At 35.1% G+C, this 23,257-nt stretch overlaps 1 protein-coding gene across 1 annotated transcript in view; it reads left to right on the top strand.

The window, feature by feature from the left end:
- The window catches only part of CFAP47 (cilia and flagella associated protein 47), a 509,799-nt gene that overhangs the window by 369,996 nt on the left and 116,546 nt on the right, over positions 1–23,257 (top strand). The window contains 3 exon segments of the mRNA XM_060137366.1: positions 15,451–15,547; positions 21,934–21,946; positions 22,020–22,145. Of these exon segments, the coding sequence (XP_059993349.1) occupies positions 15,451–15,547; positions 21,934–21,946; positions 22,020–22,145 (236 nt within the window).

Below are 23,257 nucleotides of genomic sequence, written 5' to 3'. Positions count from 1 at the left end.
ATGCTGCTGTGCTGATCCATCATTGAAAGTGGACTACATGTGGAAGGAGGTTTGACCTTGGGTGAGGCTTTTTTGTTTTTTCTCTCAAGGCGCCATGCCTAAAGAGGGCTTGACCAAATAGTCATTTTCCAGCATTATTCCTAGTAGCAACAGAAATAAGTCCTTCATTCCTGAAAAGGAAAATGGTTGATGTAGTATAATGTCTATCACAGCTGCATTTGATGAAGATTGAATAAGGAGAGAGAAGGGAGAAAGGCGAGTCAAGTGTACTTCTGATAGTAAGCAACTCTAAGGAAGGTGATACCATTAACTGCGAGAGAGAGATCAGCAGGATAGATTTACTAGTTAAGGAGGGAAAGCCCAGTTCTATCTTGATTTGAAGATTATCTTTTTTGTGTCAATAAATTTCAGAAAAATGGAAAAATATTGACTCAGTCAACCTAGATATGAAAGCATAGAACCTTAAAGGGAAAGAGACACACAAAATCAAGCCAACAAAAACACCGTGTGTAAAGGCAGAAATGTGTTAATGACTAAATGCATTAAAATGTAATGGCCTGATTCTCTCCTTAACAACCAGAAAATGACCTCTCTGGTCATTAGAATGCAAAAAGCTAATATTACTGTCCATTATTACAGGATTAGTATGTAACAAAATATAGAAATGTAGTAATGGCCTGTGGCTTATTTGTAGTAGTGAAATATGCAACTAAATTTCCATTCGTCTCAGGTAGAAACTTGATTTTTTGTACAAGGCCAATATTTAGTGAAGATGATTAGGCATTAACGGTTAGCATATACTTTAGTAACAATAATCCTTAAATTTATTTTGATTGCAATAACATGATTCACAAATATGATTTAGAGATGTCTATAAACAAGCATGTTCACAACATAGAGCAACTCACTCCTAATATAGCACTAAGAAAATGAACTTGTAAGAATTAAGGTTATACAATTGGATATAACCTACATATCATTTTTTCTAATAGTTTGCTCCATTTGCTCTTCAGTAATATACATGGAACACATATGTCTCTGGCATAACTGTTCTGAGTTTCTTATGAGGAAATCACAGTAATCAGCTCAGTGCCCTCCAGCTTGTGAATATCAGGGTGATAATATAACTTTAAAAAGCAGATTTTAATAAAAACAAACAGGTGACTGTCTAAACTTGTGGGGATACCACTAGGGCCCCCTTTCTGTGAAGAGAAATGAAGAGTTATGAAGCTAAATAATTAATTTGGGGTTTGGTAGTCCAAAAATATAATGTGAAATCGGGACCCCAAACCATGCAAGCCTGGGCTCTTTGACAGGTTTGTTTTCTGATTCCCAATTATGACCCCGAAAGGCAAGACTCCAGGATACCACAGAGTAGTTCATACTCCAGAACAGATATCTCCAGTGACGGCTCAGTGCAGTGGATTTTGCTTTCTTAGCTTGTATGTGTGTTTAACTTAAACTTGTCGGTTGAGAGAGGATTCTCTGAACATCTCTTCCAACATATTATGGAAATGGCGATCCCTAGATATCTTTAAACAGCTTTTATCTTACTGTTAACCAATGCAGTTGATTTATCTAACCTAAGCATAAGACTTCATAATTATCCCTTATGATCCCCCAGTTGTGAGGAACATACTTTCATCTCCAGGGAGGAAGTCTTTAGAAATCCTTCCAATTTTTAATGACATTTATTTGTGATCCAAAAAAAAGTTAGCGGGGGGGGGGGACTTCCCTGTTGGCGCAGTGGTTGAGAGTCTGCCTGCCGATGCAGGGGACACGGGTTCGTGCCCCGGTCCGGGAAGATCCCACATGCTGCGGAGCGGCTGGGCCCGTGAGCCATGGCCGCTGAGCCTGCGCGTCCGGAGCCTATTGCTGCGCAACGGGAGAGGCCACAACAGTGAGACGCCCAGGTACCGCAAAAAAAAAAAAAAAAAAAAAAAAAGGGGAGGTGGGGTGGGAAACTTGGGTAGTTGAATATCTTATCTTTGTCTGCAGAGTCGTGGAAGTCCACGAGGACTATTTATTGAACTATGAGTCATTTAAATTTATGAACTAAAATCAGCCTGAAATAATTTAATATGCTGATCATGGCATGGTAGCCTAAAATGATCTCTAAACATTAAACAAGAGTATTTTTAAACCTAAAACTAATTTAATGTTATATGTCAATTTTATCTCAATTAAGAATAAATATTTAAAATTTTAAAGGGTATTTTCATAAATCATTCACTTACAGTGTCAAGTATTTAATTGTTCAGGATACTACATGGACACAGGTTAATACTGCGCTTTAACTGTTTATTCTACAGTAGAAAACTAAATGCTGAGAATCCACGTTTTAAAATGGTTTCCAGTCATGTTAGTAAATTTAGTCTCTACCCTGAACATTCATGATAAAGTAGTCTTAAATTCTCTCTTATATCCGTGCCCCTTGACAAGCTGATAGCTCTAGAAAGTTGGTAACAATGGTGATTTTGATGTAGCCCACAGTTACCTTGTATTTTTTCAGCAGCAGCCGAAAGTGCTTTTTCACTTGCTGAAAAGTGATTGCATTCATTCACTTCAACACAACTGTAAATTAGAGCTAAGATTTATTTCTGAAAATTTGCATTTCAGAAGTCCTTATGCTAGAATGAGATCTATTATGACATTGGCACAAGAAAGCCTACTCTAAATGATTGCAAACAAGCTTTTAGTCAGCTTTGCTAAAGCTTTTTTAAAATTTCTTTTTGATGAACTTCTGCTTAATGTCAAAATGGAATGTTTAATGTGAGCATAACAAAGTTCTTATGTTAGGCCTATGTTTAAACAAGATAGGAATAGTTTTTATAGCTGATGTCCTGCTACTCTCCACTATCTAGACAGATATGTATTACCAGTTGCCATCTTTGAAATAGAAATTCAGTTCAAAATTTGATTTCTAATATTGTATGTGATGAGAAGCCTGCTTGTCATGTGTATTTTCAGAATGTGATGCTGAGCAAAAGTAGTGCTATTTAAATTTGCATTTTTTCATTTAAAGTTTGGGCAGTATGTTCATGCTAACCAGCACATCACAATGGCAAAATTGAACATCTTTTCCTTTGCTCTTATCTTACTGCTATTGTGTTGCAAAGGAACACGTTCTGAAGTCACTTGTGACTTCAACCTCCAGTTATATCATTCTCTGGTTGGGCGACCTTGGTAGTATACTTAACATCACTGATTATCAGGTTTCTTACATGTAAAATATAGATAGTACTTAACCTTTCCTTAACCTTAACCCAGGGTAGTTATGGGCATAAAATGGGAATATATGAAAAGTACTCATCTAGTAGGTGCTCAACTAATGTTTATCACTCTTATTTAATATGCTAGCTCCCATTTTTTGAAATTCCCTAACATGATATGGATATATGCAAGGATTTAGGGCTTCTTTTGTCTCCACTCTCTCCTAGTTTGTCCCAATGAAAATGCCAGAGAAAGTGCTATCAAAAGCTTGGCTAAAACTGAATTTGGATCTTGCTGACCTGTTCCCACCAGTGTTGTAGACTGTGCACAGTTATAGGAGCATAAAAAACAATTAGATGCCACTGGTCTTTCAAAACAAATGTTGGCTGCTTTAAATGCCATAAAGCATTTTCATGCTCTTTTAGGTGAAAAATATGGTTTACAAAAAAAAAAAAAAAACAGGGCCTTGAGGCACTGCAGAGAGAATGAATTGGGTTTGTTTGTATCCTCTCATCGTCTTCTGGGAGTTCCTCTTTGCTTTCACCATCTCTGCTTTCCCAGACAGCCTCTGCTCTGATGTTTCGTAAAAGCTCTAGCCACCTGCATGGTATTACCCTGGGGGGCTTGTGAACACTAGATTTGTTTTTCCTGCCCCTGACCCCAAAATCAAAATCAGTATTAACTCTAGTCTCAAGGTCTACTCAGATGATTGGCTAGAGGTAAATTCATGCACGTTAATAGATCAATGAGTGACAACAAATCCTGCATTTTCTGCCTTTACATGGGATGATCTGTCCTTTGAGTGCCAGACTAGCATTGGCCTGCAGACCAACACCTGGCATATAACAGCAGGTATCCGGTCAGTGTCAAATGGAAGAAGCAATACATTTCAAAAATAAAATTATTTCTAAAATATTTTTAAAATTGCTTAGTAGTGCAATAATAGGAGTGCAGTAAAATATGAGAACAAGGAAGATTTAAAAACTTGAAGAAAAACATAAATTTGAAAACTGCATATATTCTGTCAAACTGAAGGAAGACACTCTTGCAATTCCAGTGTTTGCCGTGGGGTCATGTGTCAGAGATATAGTTCTCCCTGGGAGTGCAAGGTAGGCCGTAGATGCTCTATTGAATATGAATTTAAGTTGCTTTCAGAAGAAGGCTCTAGTGGCTTCCCAATCCACCCATGATATTCTGGTTAAAAGCTTCATATTTGAATTTTGAATGAGTGATATATATATATATGTATATGTATGTATACACACACACACATATATATCATTGTTATTAAGAAAATAAAACTTTCTCCCTCATTTCGCCACCTCTCTCTCTTATCCCCCCTCCTGTGTTTGTGTATGTTGTGTGTGTGTGTGTGTGTGTGTGTGTGTGTATGTATGTATCCTGCTTTACTAGTCAAAAGAATTTGTGTATTTTGTAAGGAATTATTTATAGTAAAATGAAAATATGATTTGGCAAGTCATTGGCTTTTTGTTAAATTTATTTATCATTTATTTAATTTTTGGCTGCATTGGGTCTTCATTGCTGCGTGGGGGCTTTCTCTAGTTGTGGCGAGCGGGGGCTAGTCTTTGTTGCGGTGCTCGGGCTTCTCATTGCGGTGGCTTCTCCTGTTGCAGAGCATGGGCTCCAGGCGCGCGGGCTTCAGTAGTTGTGGCTCACGGACTCTAGAGCGCAGGCTCAGTAGTTGTGGTGCACAGGCTTAGTTGCTCCACGGCATGTGGGATCTTCCTGGACCAGGGCTCGAACCCGTGTCCCCCGCATTGGCAGGTGGATTCTTAACCACTGCGCCACCAGGGAAGCCCCCAAGTCATTGGCTTTTCTCAAGTAAAACTTTTACTGAAGAATCTCAGAGAGAGGGCTTTATTGTAAATAATTTATTCATACACTTTTTAAACAAAATTTCAAATTCAAAGCATCCTTCAAAGAGGCTTTCTAATATGTGAGGAATTAAACATAACCTCTTGGAATTAGAAGGGTTAGAAATGCATTCAGAAATTCTGAAACTTTAAAACTATTTTTTATCTTTTAAATATTTTTTTCTTTTTTTATTGAAGTATAGTTGATTTACAATGTTGTGTTAATTTCTGCTGTACAGCAAAGTGATTCAGTTATACATATATAAACATTCTTTTTTTTAATATTCTTTTCCATTTTGGTTTAACACAGGATATTGATTTTAGTTCCCTGTGCTTGCATCTGCTAACCCCAGACTCCCATTCCATTCCTCCCCACTCCCCACCCCGGCAACCACAAGTCTGTACTCTATGTCTGTGAGTGTGTTTCTTTTTCAGAGATAGGTTCATTTGTGTCATATTTCAGATTCCACATATAAGTGATATGATATGGTATTTGTCTTTCTCTTTCTGACTTCACTTAGTATGATCATCTCTAGCTCCATCCATGTTGCTGCAAATGGCATTATTTCATTCTTTTTTATGGCTGAGTAGTATTCCATTGTATATATGTACCACATCTTCTTTATCCATTCGTCTGTTGGTGGGCATTTAGGTTGTTTCCATGTCTTGGTTATCGTGAATAATGCTGCTGTGAACATAAGGGTGCATGTATCTTTTTGAATTATACTTTTGTCCAGATACATGCCCAGGAGTGGGATTGCTGGATCGTATAGCAACTCTATTTTTAGTTTTTTGAGGAACATCCATACCGTTTTCCATAGTGGCTGCACCAATTTACATTCTCATCAACAGTGTAGGAAGGTTCCCTTTTCTACACACCCTCTCCAGCATTTCTTATTTGTAGACTTTTTATTGATAGCCATTCTAACTGGTGTGAGATGGTACCTCATTATAGTTTTGATTTGCATTTCTCTAATAATTATCGATGTTGAGCATTTTTTCATGTGCCTCTTGGCCATCTGTATTTAAATATTTTTTCTTAACGTGGATCTACTTCAAAAAGTTTTGTGAATACTGGTGAACGTTTCCCTCTTAACATTCTGCAGTTTTATAAAATGTGACTCCTGTTTTTATTGTGTGGATGGGGTCTAAGGATGCTTTTTAATGCTAAAATCCATTTTTATCTCATGCAGAAATTAATCATAGAAATAAGTTGAAAATAAAATGAAAAAAAACTGAGGGCTTTACATGGAGGCTTAAGAAGCCACCTTCACAGTGCAGTGAATCCAGACAAATGAGCAAACAATTATATTTGATATCAACAAAACATGCATGGCTTTATGGAACAAGAGGGGATATAGATAGAGATTTTAGATAGATAGATAGATGGATAGATAAAAGTCTTCTGGCTATTTAATATGATGACTTCATTAATTATCCTGTATTAATTATCTTGCACATGACATTGCCTTGTGCTGGAAAGATACTCATTGGTGGCTGTGAACTTCTCTTAAACACATCCTACTTATACAGTACTTCCAATTTGGGGTGACAGTTCTCAACTTCTGTCAATATTCTGCTCAGAAGTGGTGGGTGTAATATCTGAAATACACTGTATTTTTTTTAACACCTTTATTGCAGTATAATTGATATACAATAAGTTGTACATATTCAAAGTACAATTTGAGAAGTTTTAACATGTGTACACCCATGAATCCATTGACACAATTCAAATAATATATTTTACCCCCTGAAGTTTACTTGTGTCCATTTTTAATCTTTTTGCCTCTGCTCCTCTCCTGCCCAATGCCACCATTGCCCTGGACAACCGTTTATCTATTTTCTGTCACTTTATATGCAGCTTATAGCATTTTATATATATATATATATATATATACACACACACACACACACACACACACACACACACACACACACACACAGATATATACACACGTACACTATATATATAACTATATACATATATATACTATATATACACACAATTTGTAATATTTTATATATTATACTAAATATATAATAAATATTTATAAATAATATATTTATATAAAATTATATATAAATATGAATATTTATAAATATATAATATAATTATAATATATATAATAATATATTGTGTATTGTGTATATGTGTGTTGTATATATTGTATATATGTGTATATATACACACTATATATATTGTGTATATATATATTATATAATAACACATTGTACACCCTTTTTTTGGTTGTTTTCTTTTGTGCATCATAGTGTTTTTGAGATCCATCCACACAGTGTATCTATCAATAGTTTATTCCTTTTATTGCTGAGTCATACTCCATGGAATGGATATACCACACTTTGTTCATCTATTTTCCTATTGATGGACATTTGGGTTTTGGCATTTTTTGGTAATTACAAATAAAGCTGATAGGAGCATTCATGTATACGTCTTTCTATAGGCATATACTTTCATTCCTCTTGGGTAAATCACTTATATGTTGGATGGCTGGGTAACATGGTTATTGAATTTATAACGTTTAAAGAAACTGCTAGACCGTTTCTCAAAGAGATTGTTCCTTTTTCCATTCCCACCAGCAGTGTATGAAAGTTCCACTTTCTCTACATCATTGACCATACTTAGTAGGGTTAGTCCTTTCAATTTTTTCCATTTTAATTTGTTGTAGTGCTATTATAGTGTGGTTTTAATCTGTATTTCCATAATGAATAATAAATAACGTTGAACATCTTGTGCTTGTTTGTCATCCATATGCCTTCTTAATTTAATTTTTTTTCATGTCTTTTGCCCAGCCCCCGCATTGAGTCGTCTGTTTTCTTACTGTTGAAATTTTAGAAGTTTTTAAAAATATATTCTGGATATATTCCCTTTATCAGATATGTGCTTTATAAGTTTTTCTCCCATATGTAGTTTTCCTCTTAATTTGATTAACAGTGTCTATTAAATAGCAGAAGTTTTTATTTTTTCCAGCTTCATTGAGGTATAATTGACAAAAATTGTATATATTTAAGATGCACAATGTGATGATTTGATATACGTATACATTATGAAATAATTATAGAAGTTTTTAATTTTAATGAAATGCAGTTTATCAGTTTTTTCTTCTACGGATCAGGAAGAAGCATGCAGTTTTAATTGCAATCTAGACTCTCTTTGCTTGCCCCAGAAATGAAAGCATAGGTTCTTGTTAAAATTAAAATGTAATCAACCATTCTCTACAACAGAAATCTGAATCCTATAGATTTTAATAATCCTTTATAATCCTTTCCTGTTGTCTTTAGTGTCTTGATATACTCATGCCAAAATGTATTATAGAAAGAACAAACAGTATAATTCCACACACACAGAAAAATGGAGCCTTTAGGACTACCATTGGGTGCTAAACTGCTGTACATTTTATCGTTAAAAATTAAGCATTTAGAAAGAGTGGGAGACAAGAGCTCTATTTATGGCAATTGTGGCCACAGCACTGGGTTTCTTTATCTCTGTTTTTTATCAGTACATAATTTTGTTTTTCCACCTTGCCTTTTGGTCCCCTAATGAAGGGGAAATAAAACAATATATGGTCTTATATAGGGCTTTTGGGTTGTTTTACAAGTGATTGTCCAATTTCTATTTGCTATGGGATAATAAAAATGCAAAAATGTTTAAATGGGTGTGTTGGAGGAAGAAAAATATGCGGGGTATATAAATGAACTGAAATGAGAAAGAATGGAGAAAGTGTACTTTTAATTCTTGAGAATATTTCATAGTATTTGAAATATTGATTAGGTTTCCTTATTATTCAGTGCACACGTATTAACGCATATAAGGTTATCCAAATAATGGTTTTATTTAACTGAATTGTTTCCTTAGTTTTCTAATTGTTCATTGCTAGTGTACAGAAATTTACCCTTCATTCATTCATTCATTCATTCGTGAAATGAGTCTCATTTGATTATGGTATGTAATGCTTTTGATATGCTGCTGAATCCAATTTTCTAGTATTTTATTGAAAAATTTTGCATCAGTGTTCACCAGGGATATTGGATTTTAGTTTTCTTACACTGTCTTTGTCTGGCTTTTGTATCATGGCAATGCTGGCCTCCTAGAATGAGTTAGGAAGTTTTCCCTCCTCTTCAATAATTTGCAAGTGTTTGAGAAAAAATCTTATAAATTCTTCTTTAAATATTTGGTAGAATTAAACAGTGAAGCCATCTCGTGCTGGGCTTTTCTTTGTCGGGAGGGTTTTGATTACTGATTTAATCCTCTTACTAATTTTATGTCTATTGAAGTTTTCTATTATTCGTGAGTCAGTTTTAGTATATTGTGTGTTTTTAGGAAATTGTCCATTTTGTCTAAGTTATCCAATTTTTGGCACATAATTGTTTATAATATTCTCTTTACATATATATACTGCTTTTTATTTTGGTAAAAACAATAATAATGTCTTACTTTAATTTGAGTCTCCTCTCCTTTTTTCCTAGTCACTCTAGCTAATGGTCTACCACTTATGTTGATCTTTTTAAAGATCCAACTTTTGGGTTTTTTGGTTTTCTCTATTGTTTTTCTATTCTCTATATCATTTACCTCCATGCTAATCTTTATTATTTCCTTCCTTCTGCTAGTTTTGGGTTTAATTTGCTCTTCTATGAACTCTACTAGTTCGTATAGTGTACATTTAGGTTGTTGATTTGAGGTTGTTCTTTTCTTTTAACAAATTCATTCATTGCTATAAATTGCCCTCTTAGCACTGCTCTTACTGCATCCCTTAAATTTTGTATACTGTGTTTTCATTTTCAGTTGTCTCAAGATACTTTCTAATTTTCATTGTGATTTCTTCTTTGAAATATTGGTTGTTTAAGAGTATGTTAATTTCCAAATTCATAAATTTCATTCTTCTGTTATTGATTTATAATTTCTTTCCATTGTAATGAGAAAAAAATGCTTTGTACAATTTCAGTATTTTAAAATTTATTAAGATTTGCTTTGTGGCCTCACATGCGATCTCTCCTAGACATTGTTCTCTGGTCATTTGAGAAGAACGTGTACTCTGCTGTTGTTTTGTGGAATGTTCTTTGTAAGTCAGTTAGGTCTAGTCATGTTACAGTATTGTTCACCTCCTCTATTTCCATATTTGTCTTCTGTCTGGTTGTTCTGTCCATTAATGAAAGTGGGGTATTGAGGTCTCCAGCTGTTATTGTAGGATTGTCTATTTCTCCTTCCAGTTTTGTCGTTTTTTGCTTCATATATTTTGGGCCTCTGTTTTTAGGTGTGTATAGGTGTATAATTTTTATATATTCTTGCTGAATTGAATCTTTTTTTTGATTTGATAATTGTTTATATTGTAAAATCACCACGATAAGTCTAGTTAACATTCATCACTACACATAATTACATTTTTTTTCTTGTAATGAGAACTTTTAAGATCTATTCTCTTAGGAACTTTCAAGTATGCAATACAGTATTATTAACTGTAGTCATCATACTGTACATTACATCCCCATGACCTATTTTTTAACTGGAAGTTTGTACCTTTTGACCCCCTTCACCCATTTCACTTATCGCACCCCCACCCCCTGCCTCTGGCAACCACCAGTCTGTTCTCTGTATCTATATATAAGCTCAGGTTTGTTTGTTTGTTTTTTGATTTTTTAGTTAATTGAATCTTTTATTAATATATAGTATCCTTATTTGTCTCTTGTAAACTTTTTGGATATCTAATAAATGAATGGTATCCAAAATATATTTTAAAGTACTAAAGATCAACAACAGTAAAATAACTCAACTTTAAAAATTGGCAAAAGATCTGGAGAGATACCTCAACAAAAAAAATATTCTGATAGCAAATAAGCATACAAAAAGATGTTCAACATCATATATCTTTAGGGAACTGCAAATTAAAACAACAATGAGATAACACTACATACGTATTAGGATGGCTAAATTCAGAAGCCCTGACAATACCAAATACTGACAAAGATGTAGAAAAATTGGAACTCTCATTCATTAATGGTGAGAATACAAAATGGTACAATGGTACAGGTGCTTTAGAAGACATTTTGGCAGTATGTTACAAAACTAAACATATTCATAACATGATCCAGAAATCACAAGCCCATTTGGTATTTACCCATATGAGTTGAAAATTTATGTCCACACAGAAATCTACACATGAATGTTTATAAGAGTTTTATTCATGATTGCCAAAATGTGGAGGCAACCATGATGTCCTACAGTAGGTGAATGGATAAATAGTGGTATATCCATACAATTGGATATCTTTCAGTGATAAAAATAAATGACAAAAAGACAGGAGGAAGCTTAAATGCATGTTGCTTAGTGAAAGAAGCCAATCCGAAAAGGCCATCTATACAACATTCTGAAAAAGATCAGTGGTTGCCAGTCCTTTGGGGAGGTTGGGAGGGAGGGATGAATGAGTGGGGTACAGGGGATTTTGGGGGATATGAAACTATTCTCCCTGATACCGTAATGGTAGATAGAGGAAGTTTTACATTTGTCAAAGCCATAGGATGCATAATACAAAGAGTGAACCAGAATGTAAGCTATGGACTTAAGTTAATAATGATGTATTGTTATTGACTCATCACTTATAAGTAATGTACCACCTAATGCAGGATGCTTATAATAGGGGAAACTAAAGGAGGTATATGGGAACTCTCTGTACTTTACACTCATTTTTTTGTAAACCTAAAACTGTTTGAAAAATAAAATATATTAATTCAACAAAGAGTATGGACTTTAAATCACAATGCTCGTGTTCAAATTCCAGCTGTATTATTACAAGCTGATTGACCTTGAGCAAGCTACTGAACTTTCTTGTGTCACAGTTGCGTTTCTTTAGAATGAGGATAATAATAGGACTAATTTCATAGGTATGTTTTGGAAAAATTTGTCAATTTTTGTAAATCCCTAGAACAATGCCTGACATACAGTAAGTCCTACATAAGCATGAACTACAGTCATTTAATCCTCAAAACTACTAGCACCATTTTAAAAATGAGATAAGTAACATGTTCAAGGCTAAGTTAGCCGTAGGAGAACAAGAATTTGAATCCTCATTCTGTCAGAAGCCTGTGTTCTTTCCACTAGATACCCTGTCTTTCCACAATGTGTTTGTGAGCATATACCAAGCTCCTATGTAAACTAAGAAAGCCATGTTTATAGTAGGACCTGAAATTTAACCTGTAACTTAAGTGACTGTCATATTTCAAAATAAAGGAATTGAAAATGATAAGATAGTAGTGACATCAGCAAGATGGCAGAGTAGAAGATCCACCAATTGTATCCCTCTTCAGCACAGGCATTTGGAAGCCATCCAAGGACAAAAGTGCCATTGTGGGAGCTTTGCGATCCAGGTAGGAGTCCATGAAACCTTGGTGGAGTCCAAAACCAAGGAGGGCCATTTTGAAAAGGCAGAGCTCATGCTCAGATGACGGACTTGCCAACTGTGGTCCTGGCTACAACCAGGAAACAGCCCGGTGGACTGTTACAGTCCCATTTGACTTTGGGCCTGCCATCAGCACTATCTGCTGAATTCAGTCCCATGTGTGGACCCTGAAGTGGCCCATGACCCAGCTTCAGCCCCTCTTAGCCATGATTTCTACCCATTTGGGGACCAGGTGGAAGACACACCTGTCTGCGCCCCTGTGACAGGCCCTCCAACTTTGTTCCAACTGCAGATCCTGAAATGACCCTGTAACGTAGCTCCAGCTACTCTCAGCCATGGTCTGGGAACACTCCTACCGTGAGACAAGCTTGTCCATGCCCCAGAGGTAGGCCCACTGACTATGTTCTGTCTGTACATCTGGAAGCATTCCTATAATCCGGCTCCAGCCCCTCACAGCTGCAGTCTGGGAGCAGTTCTGCCTGCCCAGGGACCTAGTGTCTTAACCACTGATATCTGTTAAAGTGATCCTATTTAGAATAGGGTCTTTGCAGATATAATCAAATTAAGATGAGGTCATGCTGAATTAGGGTGGGCCCTGAACCAATATGACTGTTGTCCTTATAAGAAGAGGAAAATAGACATGGATAGATATGGGAGAAAACACCATGCAAAGGTGAAGGAAGAGACTGGAGTGATACGTCTACAAGCCAAGGAATGCCAAGGATTGCTGGCAAACAGCAGAAACTAGGAGAGGGGCATGGAACAGATCTCCCTCAGAATTTCCAGAAGGAACCAACTCTGCTGGCACCTGGATTTCAAACATCTAGCCTCCAGAACTGTGAGAAAAGAAATTTCTGTCCAGATGCCAACTCATATTTGTATATATCTTTTAAACACACACACACACAAATACACACACACACAGTCCCCCCCACACACAATGGGCCATATGAGACATAAAACTCTGTAAGTGGCTGCTTTCACTCAAATTATCATGGATGTATTTTCAGTGCGGTTTTCATAGGTTTTTCTTTTGACTAGATGAACAATAATCCAAATAAATGTTTATCTGAATTCATGTAACTAGTCATGCATAGGTGGAAATCAAGTTCCTCTTTTTTTTTTTATTTTGTAATTACCGATAATATTGCAACAGCATCTTTGTAAATAACTCTGCTAGTTTACCTATGGGGTAAGATTTCAGATATAAGGTATTTATAGCATAAAAAAACAGAACTGACATGTCAAAGGAGATGTGCAACAACTTGGTGGATGTTGAAAAATTACCCCCCAAAATATGTAGTACCAATTTTTACTCTTACCAGCAGTATCTGAGATGGGGGTTGTTACTGAGCAGTCTCATCAAAAATTAATGTTATCAAAAGTGTTAAAAGTTATCAATTTGAAAGAGCAATACATTTTTTTCTTTTAATTCCTGGGCTTTTTTGGGGGGGATAAGATTTTTTAATCTATATTCCTATGTGTTATCTCTATTAAATTTTGGTATGTGTTATTTTAGCTTTAAACATTGAACTGTGGGACTTCTCTGGCAGTCCAGTGGTTAAGACCTTGCCTTCCAATGCAGGGGGTGAGGGTTCAATTCCTGGTCGGGAAGCTAAAATCCCACATGCCTCGTGGCCAAAACACCGAAACATAAAACAGAAGCAATATTGTAACAAATTCAATAAAGACTTTAAGAACGGTCCACATCAAAAAAATCTTTAAAAACGAAAAAAAACTGAACTGTAACTTTATCTCCTATTTGTCTTTATCTTTAATTATCTCTAAAAATTTAAATATCATGACAATATTTTATTCTTTGACAATTTGAAAGTCATTGATTAAACCTGCTTAGATTGGTGCCAAGATACCACTTTGAGTTTTTTTTAATGTATTTATTTTATGCCTTGAATCATTTTTGTGATTTATGTTGGGTATTTCATCCTGATGTTGGTACTAAGCCTAACATGGTATTACGCAGTGTGTGCGTGTGTGTGTGTGTGTGTACACAAAAACATATAAAAATACATAGATTTACACATACACATTCGATGGAGAGAAGGCTTTTTGGAAGTTGGGTGTTATTACACCATGTTTCAGAGGGAGAATTGAAGATGCAGAAGGGAGTGGGGAATGTTACAGTAGCCAGATCCTTGCGTAGACTAGAGTAGATGGGATCCAGTGCACAGGTCCAAGGGCTGGTCCCAGGTAAAAGTGTATCAATCATTCTTACAAGAGGAAAGCCAGAGGATGAGGTAACCATTGTGGAAGGATTGTTCAATGTGGTGGTGGGACTGTGAAGGAATTCTTTCTTGGAAGTGTCCAGTTTCTTAGTGAAATAGAAACAAGATAATCAGCTAGGAATGAGGAGGGAGAAGGAAGTATTGGAAATTGAAGGGGAAAGAAGATTTGAACCATCCTCTAAACATGGATAGTAAGACTGTGAATATAGCAAGCTGTTATTGAGATATCAGGGCCAATTTCTGAATTATTTCCATATGTATGTTAGCTTCAATTTAAGAGTTAATACCAATCTTTTATAAGTCAATTTTAGTATAACAAAAATTCCAGATAAAGAGTGCCAATTTTTGACACTAACAGTTTTTTGTAACAAAATTTAGCATTTTACATATTAAATGTTTAAAGGAAAGTTCATGCTTAGAATATTGTATTAAACAAAGTATTTTAATGAGGTAATAAATGAGTGTTAAAAATGACTTAAGAAGAAAATATGTAAGAATACTCACCCAAGACCAGTACGTTTTCTGAAAGCTGTTACAGTTCTATTATTTGCTGCATTTTCTTAATTACTATGAGAAAGCAGTTTAAAAATTACCATTTTAATGGACATTTAAAAATATTTCCTTGAACTTTCCATTAAGTTGTTCTGTTTAATTGTTAGCTTAGAAAACGAAACACTGGTTAATCTGACATCTTGCGCCTATGTGTTGTAGGTACAATTTCGTTTTCCGTTAAAAGCAGGAAAAATGGTGATTCTCAGGAAGACTCAAATGAAGATAAAGATAGAGATCTAATACCCTCCTTTGAGAAGTCATTATTGGAACCATCTGACAAGTTTGATGAGGAAAAACCAGGTAAATTTATTATTATGGAGAGTTTCATGATCAATTTTTATAAACCCTCATCATTTACTTATAAATCAATAGATACTTTACTTTCATAATACGTATACAAATGTGTATTTCATATATCATCTGTAAGAATTGTATTATTTCAGGATTAACTTGATTTAGTTTACTTTCTGGATTTGTACTGCTATTAAAATTAGTAGATTATAATACTTCAGCTTGAAGGCTGCCTAATCTTTCATAAGTGAAAAACTTTACAAATATTTCTGTTACTAAACAAAAAATTTCAGTCAATTTCTAATAAAATGTTAATAAGTATATTATTTTAACAATGTAATGTGTTCTCCTTTTCTAAATATAGGAGATGATAGCAATCTCCCTCATATGCAAAAGAAAGCAAATGCTATTATTTCCCTTTCCCTTATTATAAAGTTTTATTTGAATGTTGTTAAACATCATATCGTTTCAGTAGAAATTCAAAGGAAAATGAGAGTATGGAGAGTTGGAATAGATAGGGCAGATTTCTTAGAGAGTGGGTAAATGAGTTCTCTTACGGGTGAGTAGCAGGGATGGAAGAGGGCAATAGAGAAGAGTGGGTCAACAGGGGCAAAGTTCTAGAAACAGAGGTGTACCAAAGAAGAAATCTTTATTGAATGAATTTCTGTTTAATCAGGATTCTTCAGAGAAACAGATACCACTATAATATAATATAATATAATATAACATAATATAACATAATGTAATACAACACAATATAATGCAATACAATATAATATAGTACAATATAATACAATAACCTATATCTATAGAGAGACATTTTAAGGAATTGGCTAACATAACTATGGAGACTGGCAAGTCCAAAATCTGTAGGGCAAGCGAGCAGGGTAGACAGTTAGGTAAGAGTTGCTGTTGCAGTCATGAGTCCAGATTCCCCAGGGCAGACTGGGCAGGCTACAAGCTCAAGCAGGGTTTCCATGTTTCACACTTGGCTAAGAATTGCTTCTCCTTCAGGTCACTTCAGTCTTTGCTCTTAGGGCCTCCAACTGACTGGAGTTGGCCCATTCACATTAAGCAGAGTATTCTGCTTTACTCAAAGTCTACCAATTAAAGTATTCACATATTTTTTAAAAAAAATACCTTCCCAGCAACATTTAGATTGGTGTGTAATCAAACAACTGGACACCATAGTCCAGCCAAGTTGACACATAAAATGTACCATCACAGAATACGTGAATTAAGAGTGATATTTAGGCACTATTCAAAATACTTTGGGAAGGGAAGAGCAGTTGGAGCAAAAGCTAGGCCACTGCAACAGCTAACTGGGTTTGAAGTGAAGAGGAGAATGTCTTTTAGGGTGGTGATGGGGAGAGAGAAATACCATGAAAGGTGGAAAACATTTCAGAGACTAGCATTAGATGACTCTCTTGAGAGAGAAGACAGGAAGTGAGAATTGATTCCAAAAAATAACAAGTTTTCTTTGTATCTTGTTTGTATCTTGGGGATCTTATCTAAGGGGCACACAAGGGGAAGGCACGAGAGGCAGGGGAAAGTGCTTCTCAAAGACTACTGATTAAAGTGTTCTTTGCAGGGGAGGTTGGGGGAGTCATGTTAGGAATTATATCTACTTGTGACTGTGTGGGCTGTTAAAATTTTTTAAAATTAAGTTTCAATTATTCAACATAATAAATCATATAAGAAACATTCTTATATTAAAATGTTTGTGCATATCATCGATTATTTTATTCCAACAAATTTCTTAGAATGAAATCATTGGCTCGAAGGGGATAAGCAATTCTTAAACATTTTAAACATGTTAAAGCGCTCTTCAAATTTCCATTATAATGTATAATATTATCTCTTTCAACCTGACCCTCATTAAAGCTGGGTGTTACCATTATTTTTCATATTTCCCTATTTGGAAGATTAGAAAATTCTTATTTAGTTGTTTTCATTTCTTTCTCTCCCAGCGTTACTGAAGTACAACTGAGTATTAAAAATTGTACATATTTCAGGTGGACAGCTTGATTAGATATACGTATACATTGTGAAATAATCACCACAATCAACCTAATTAACATATTATCATCTCACATAGTTACCACTTTTTCATGGAAGAAGGTAAAGACACTTAACGATCTACCTTCTAACTGAATATTGTTAAAATGTCCCTGCTATCCAAAGTGATCTATATTCAATGTAATGACCTATCACAATCCCAATGGCATATTTAAAAATATTTAATTTTTAGAGCAGTTTTAGGTCCACAGCAAAACTGAGAGGAAGGTTCAGAGTTTTCCCATATACATCCTGCCCTAACACATGGATTGTCTCCCCCATCGTTAATATCCCCCAGCAAAGTGGTACATGTGTCACAGTTAATAAGCCTGTATAGACACATACACACACACACACACACACACACACACACACACACACACACACACACAAGATCTACCTTCTAAGCAAATTTCAAGTATACACTACCACCCTATTAACTATAATTACCTTGCTGTACATTAGATCTACAGAACTTACTCATTTTGCATAACTGAAATTTCCCTAATTGAAAAGAAATGTACTACTGAGCAATCAGTAAGAAAAAGACCAAAGTATTACAGGGAATGGAAGGGTTAATTCTGTTTGAGTAGGAATATGGGAAGGCCTGTCTGAAGAACTGCGGATACCTGTAGATACATTTTTCCTAGCTCTTAATCTATCTTGCAACCTGTCATCACACAGCTTAGATTTTTTTTAAATAAAATGATCAGTGATATGCACAAATATTTTAATATAAGAATTTTTTATATGATTTATTATGTTGAATAATTGAAACTTAATTTTTAAATTTGATTAATTTTTTTTTCTTGGCTGCGTTGGGTCTTTGTTGTTGCACGCAGGCTTTCTCTAGTTGCGGCGAGGCGGGGCTACTCTTGGTTGTGGTGCACGGGCTTCTCATTGTGGTGGCTTCTCTTGTTGCGGAGCACGGGCTCTAGGCACACAGGCTTCAGTAGCTGCGGCACATGGGCTCAGTAGTTGTGGCTCGCGGGCTCTAGAGCACAGGCTCAGTAGTTGTGGCGCACGGGCTTAGTTGCTCCGCAGCATGTAGGATCTTCCCAGGCCAGAGCTCGACCTGTGTCCCCTGCATTGGCAGGCGGATTCTAAACCACTGCGACACCAGGGAAGTCTCGATTTAAAATGTTTTTGAATAAGTATTACCTGCCCATAATTTTTTTTCCATTTTTATTGAAAAATAATTGTCATACATCACTGTATAAATTTAAGGTGTACAGCTTGATGGTTTGATTTATACATATTGTGAAATGCTTACCATAATGGGTTCCGCTAACATCCATCTTCTCATATAGATACAATAAGAAGAAAAGAAAGAAAAAAGAAAAAACAATTTTCTACTTATGAAGAGAACTCTTAGAATTTACTCTCTTAACTTTCCTATGTATCATACAGCAGTGTTAACTATAGTCATCATGCTGTACATTACATCCCTAGTACTTATTTATCTTATAACTGCAAGTTTATACCTTTAGACCACCTTCCTTCATTTCCCCCTACCCCTACCCTCTGCCTCTGGTAACCACACGTCTGATCTCTTTTTCTATGAGTTTGGGTTTTTTGTTATTGTTTTGTTTGTTTATTTTAGACTATACATATAAATGAGATCATACAGTATTTTTTCTTCTCTATCTGACTTATTTCACTTAGCATAATGCCTTCATAGTCCATCCACGTTGTCACACATGGTAGGATTTCCTTGTTTTTTAATGGCTGAATAAGATTCCATTGAATATACTATAACGTCTTTATCCATTCATTCGTTGATAACACTTAGGTTGTTCCCATGTTTTGGCTATTGTAAATAATGCTGCTTTGAACAGGAAGATACAGATATCTTTTCCAGTTAGTGTTTTCACTTCCTTTGGATATATTCCCAGAAGTGAGATTGCTGGATCGTATGGTAGTTCTATTTTTAATTTTATGAGGATCCTCCAGACTGTTTTGTATAGTGGCCATATGAATTTACAGTCCCACCAACAGTGCACAAGGGTTCCCTTTTCTCCACATCCAAGCCAGCGTTTGTTATCTCTTGTCTCTTTGATCATGGCCATTCTAACAAGTATGATATCTCATTGTGGTTTTAACTTGCATTTCCCTAATGACTAGTAATGAACTTGAATTTAATAATGAATATTCTCTGAATGATAGAAATGTGTATATACAAATGCACACATATATATGGATCTATTAATTATATATGTGTATATCCCAGTGTATTTATATATGTATATGTCTATATATCTATGTCTTTATTGATATATTACACTTGAAATTTTATACAAAAAAATAAGTACTCTTGGTCATGAGATGGTGAATAATTTTTAGTTTTTAAAGTTTTTCAGTAATTTCTTAAATTGCTATAGTGAATACTCCTAATTTTAGAATTAGAAAAAAAGTTTTAATATGTTTAAAGCTTGTAGTTAAGCAAAGTTTAATAATTATTATTTTTGTTGTTCATCTCATTAATAAATTATCACTAATCCCACTCTCACCAATAAATTCATATTCATTGTATGTTTTTAGCTCTGTAGGAATTAAATTAGCTTCATCACAATACTACCTTATGTGATAGACACAGCAATTACAAATAGGAGGTGTTCTTGTCCCCGTGATTGTTAATTTTATGTGTCACCTTGGGTGGGTCATGGTGCCCAGATATTAGGTTAAACATTATTCTGGAAGTTTTTGTAAAGGTGATTTTGTATGAGAATTACATTTAAATCTTTAGACGTTCAAAGAAGGTTGCCCTCCATAATGTGCGTGGGTCTTACCTAACCAGTTGAAGGTCTTAATAGAACAAAGACTGACATCTGCAGAGCAAAAAGGAATTCTACCTGTAGACTGCCTTTGGACTTGAACTCCAACTCTTCCCTGGGTCTCCAACCTGCTGGACTAACCTGCAGATTTTGGACTTACTGAGCCAATTATTTGAGCCATGCAATACAATTCAATATATTCAATGTAATTCAACAATTCAACATAATACAATGCAATGCATTTCAATGCAGTGCAAAACAAAACACTTTTTCAGAAGAGAGAGTCTGAGAACTGCACTGGTCTGGGCCCCTTATTTCATAGATAAGGAAATTAAGGCCCAGAGAGGCTTAGTGATTTACCTAAGTAAGTTAATCAAACACTGCAGTTCTTGGAATCTTTAAAACTTGACAATACTGATATGATACGCAAACAATTAACTGAAACTGAAGGTCATCTTAAACTGTAATCTAGCTCAACATTGGAGAATAAAGAATATCAAAGTGAGAAGCTGAGCAGATGAGAACAAATAGAAAACATGTGGGTTTGATGCCAGTACAAACCCTGCTACACAGGGCTTTTATGGTTGACCAGGGTTCTGGTTTCAGGATTTAAGGGTGTGATTTTGGACATCACCGGCAGCAGAAAGGCCTGTTTTTTAAAAAAAAAAAAAGAGTTGGAAAACCCAGATGTAAACATTACTTTCTCACCGCTTAGTCCTGTTAAAAAACAAAATTCAGCTGAGTAAATATGAAGATCTAATTGGCCTGATTCATCAATTCATTAATCAGGCGGCATCCCATCTAGCAAATAGAAAGCTACTCCCAGGTTTTATAGAAACCTGGTGGAAGGGGCGGGGTATGGACAAGGAGGTTATTAGCAGGACAAAAGAAAGGATTGTTTCAGGCAAGTTTACCTCACTAGAGCTGACCAGGAAATTGCAAAAAGTCCATTCCTGCGAGAGGTTGAAACTGCAGTTAAGTCTTGGTTTACTGTCCCAGAGGCAAGTGGCTCCACCTTGGGCCTGTTCTTTCTTTCTTCTTCTTTTTCTTTCCCCCCTCCCCACCTTCTCCTTTTTTTCCTCCTCCTTCTTTTTTTTTTTTTAACAGTCCATACTCCATTTCAGCTTTTTTTGGGCTAAATTGCTAGGATCCTCTTTCACACTCCCAAAAAACCAGAAATTTCATAAACTATTTCTGATTTTTTCCTTAGGCTAAATTTTTATGGTACTAGAAATGTAGCCTTGTATATTGTAATACCATAGTTAGGTATTTCTACGTATAATATGTGAATACTTTGGGAATTAAGGGGGAAGGATTAGTTATTTCTTTTGAAATATTAATCCTTAAAAGTAAAACACTCTTATTTTTGTGGGGAACTTAGTGAGTTATGGGGCAGGCATGAGGCAGGGAGCTTTCACAGCCCATTCTTATGGCCATGCAGGCTGGGGCTTCTCTTATTGCTCACAAACTGTGATGAAATCAGCTTTTCACCTTCCTCACAGCTCTCTTGACAAATGAGTCCATCAGAAAGAGTTTGAAAATGATATCTAATTCATGTTTCTCAAATTGTTATGTTAAATATGGTTTTCTGAAACCTAAATTAAGATGTGCTATGTTTTTTTTCTTTTTTCAGATGATGCTATTAGCAGTTTACAAATCTGGTATTATCTTGAAATCCATAGTGCTCCTGGACCACCCTTAAACACTATTGAAGTGAAATGTATTGCTCTGGTAAGAACCCCATTAATTGTTCATAGACTCCTTTTCGCAAACAGTTGGGGCATTTATTGTAAACCTAAATTGCTATTCCTAAAAAAATATCTATATTAAATGAGCATTTTGGGATAAATTATTCAAATTACAGCAATTTTATTTTAAATCCAGTAAAATGTACCTTAAATGCTTATAGAAAACATCTTTTAGTTCAGTGGTATCATAGTGGCTGCCCCGATAAGCATTTTACCTGCATGTCTCAAGAATTACTAGAGCAAAATTAGCCTTAGCCTACATGCTTTCCTCACACATCTGATAAAAGCAGGACTGTGCTCTCTGGACTCTTTCAGTATTGATTCTTCCTGGTTTCTATAGCAGGCCTTTCACTCTGAAATATATTTCAAGCAACTGGCATAGATTTGGGGTTTTAAATAATACTGACAAAGAATAGGATTGTCTTATGTGAATTATTAAAGTATTACTAAATCCATGTCCAGAATTATTTGATAAAGTCAAATATTGAGTCTTCATTTAAATAAAATATGAGGACAATATTAATTGTTGTTAATTGCATTTTAATTTGATTTAATTAACTTGCAATTATCGTTAGTACTCATTTATTTAAATCAAATATTTAAACTTATGATAAATAATGGTTATTTTCATTTTTAAATATGCAGATGAATTTCTTCATAGAATGATTATTCAGAATCTTCAACTTTTGCTCCAACAGAAAATAAATTATTTCTGTCTGTAAATCAATTATTTGCTCACCTAATCTCTGGGTAAATCTCCATTGAGGCATAGAAAATGGATGGTTAAACTATTAAAATGCACTCAAGTGCCACTTGCAAAAGCTTTCTCTTCTACCTAGAAAATTATTTAGTGGGATGATGATAGGATCATTTCACTCAGTGAAAATGTCCTATTTCCGTGACCCTGTTATCACTGCAGAATAAAATCTTTATTAAAGATTATTTTTAAATGACATAACTTTAATTATGAGACCACTTACATCTTTAGCTATAGGCAAAAGAGGATGTTAGGGTTAATGTTTTGGAACTTCTCAGAGGAGGAAGGACATTCACATGAAGATAGAAAAGCAAATGTTTGGTAAATAAGTATTTGCT

This window comes from Lagenorhynchus albirostris, chromosome X (genome assembly GCF_949774975.1).
Source record: "Lagenorhynchus albirostris chromosome X, mLagAlb1.1, whole genome shotgun sequence".
NCBI lineage: Eukaryota > Metazoa > Chordata > Mammalia > Artiodactyla > Delphinidae > Lagenorhynchus > Lagenorhynchus albirostris.
Note: the sequence above shows the minus strand (reverse complement) of the source record. Positions and strands in the feature narration are given on the sequence as shown.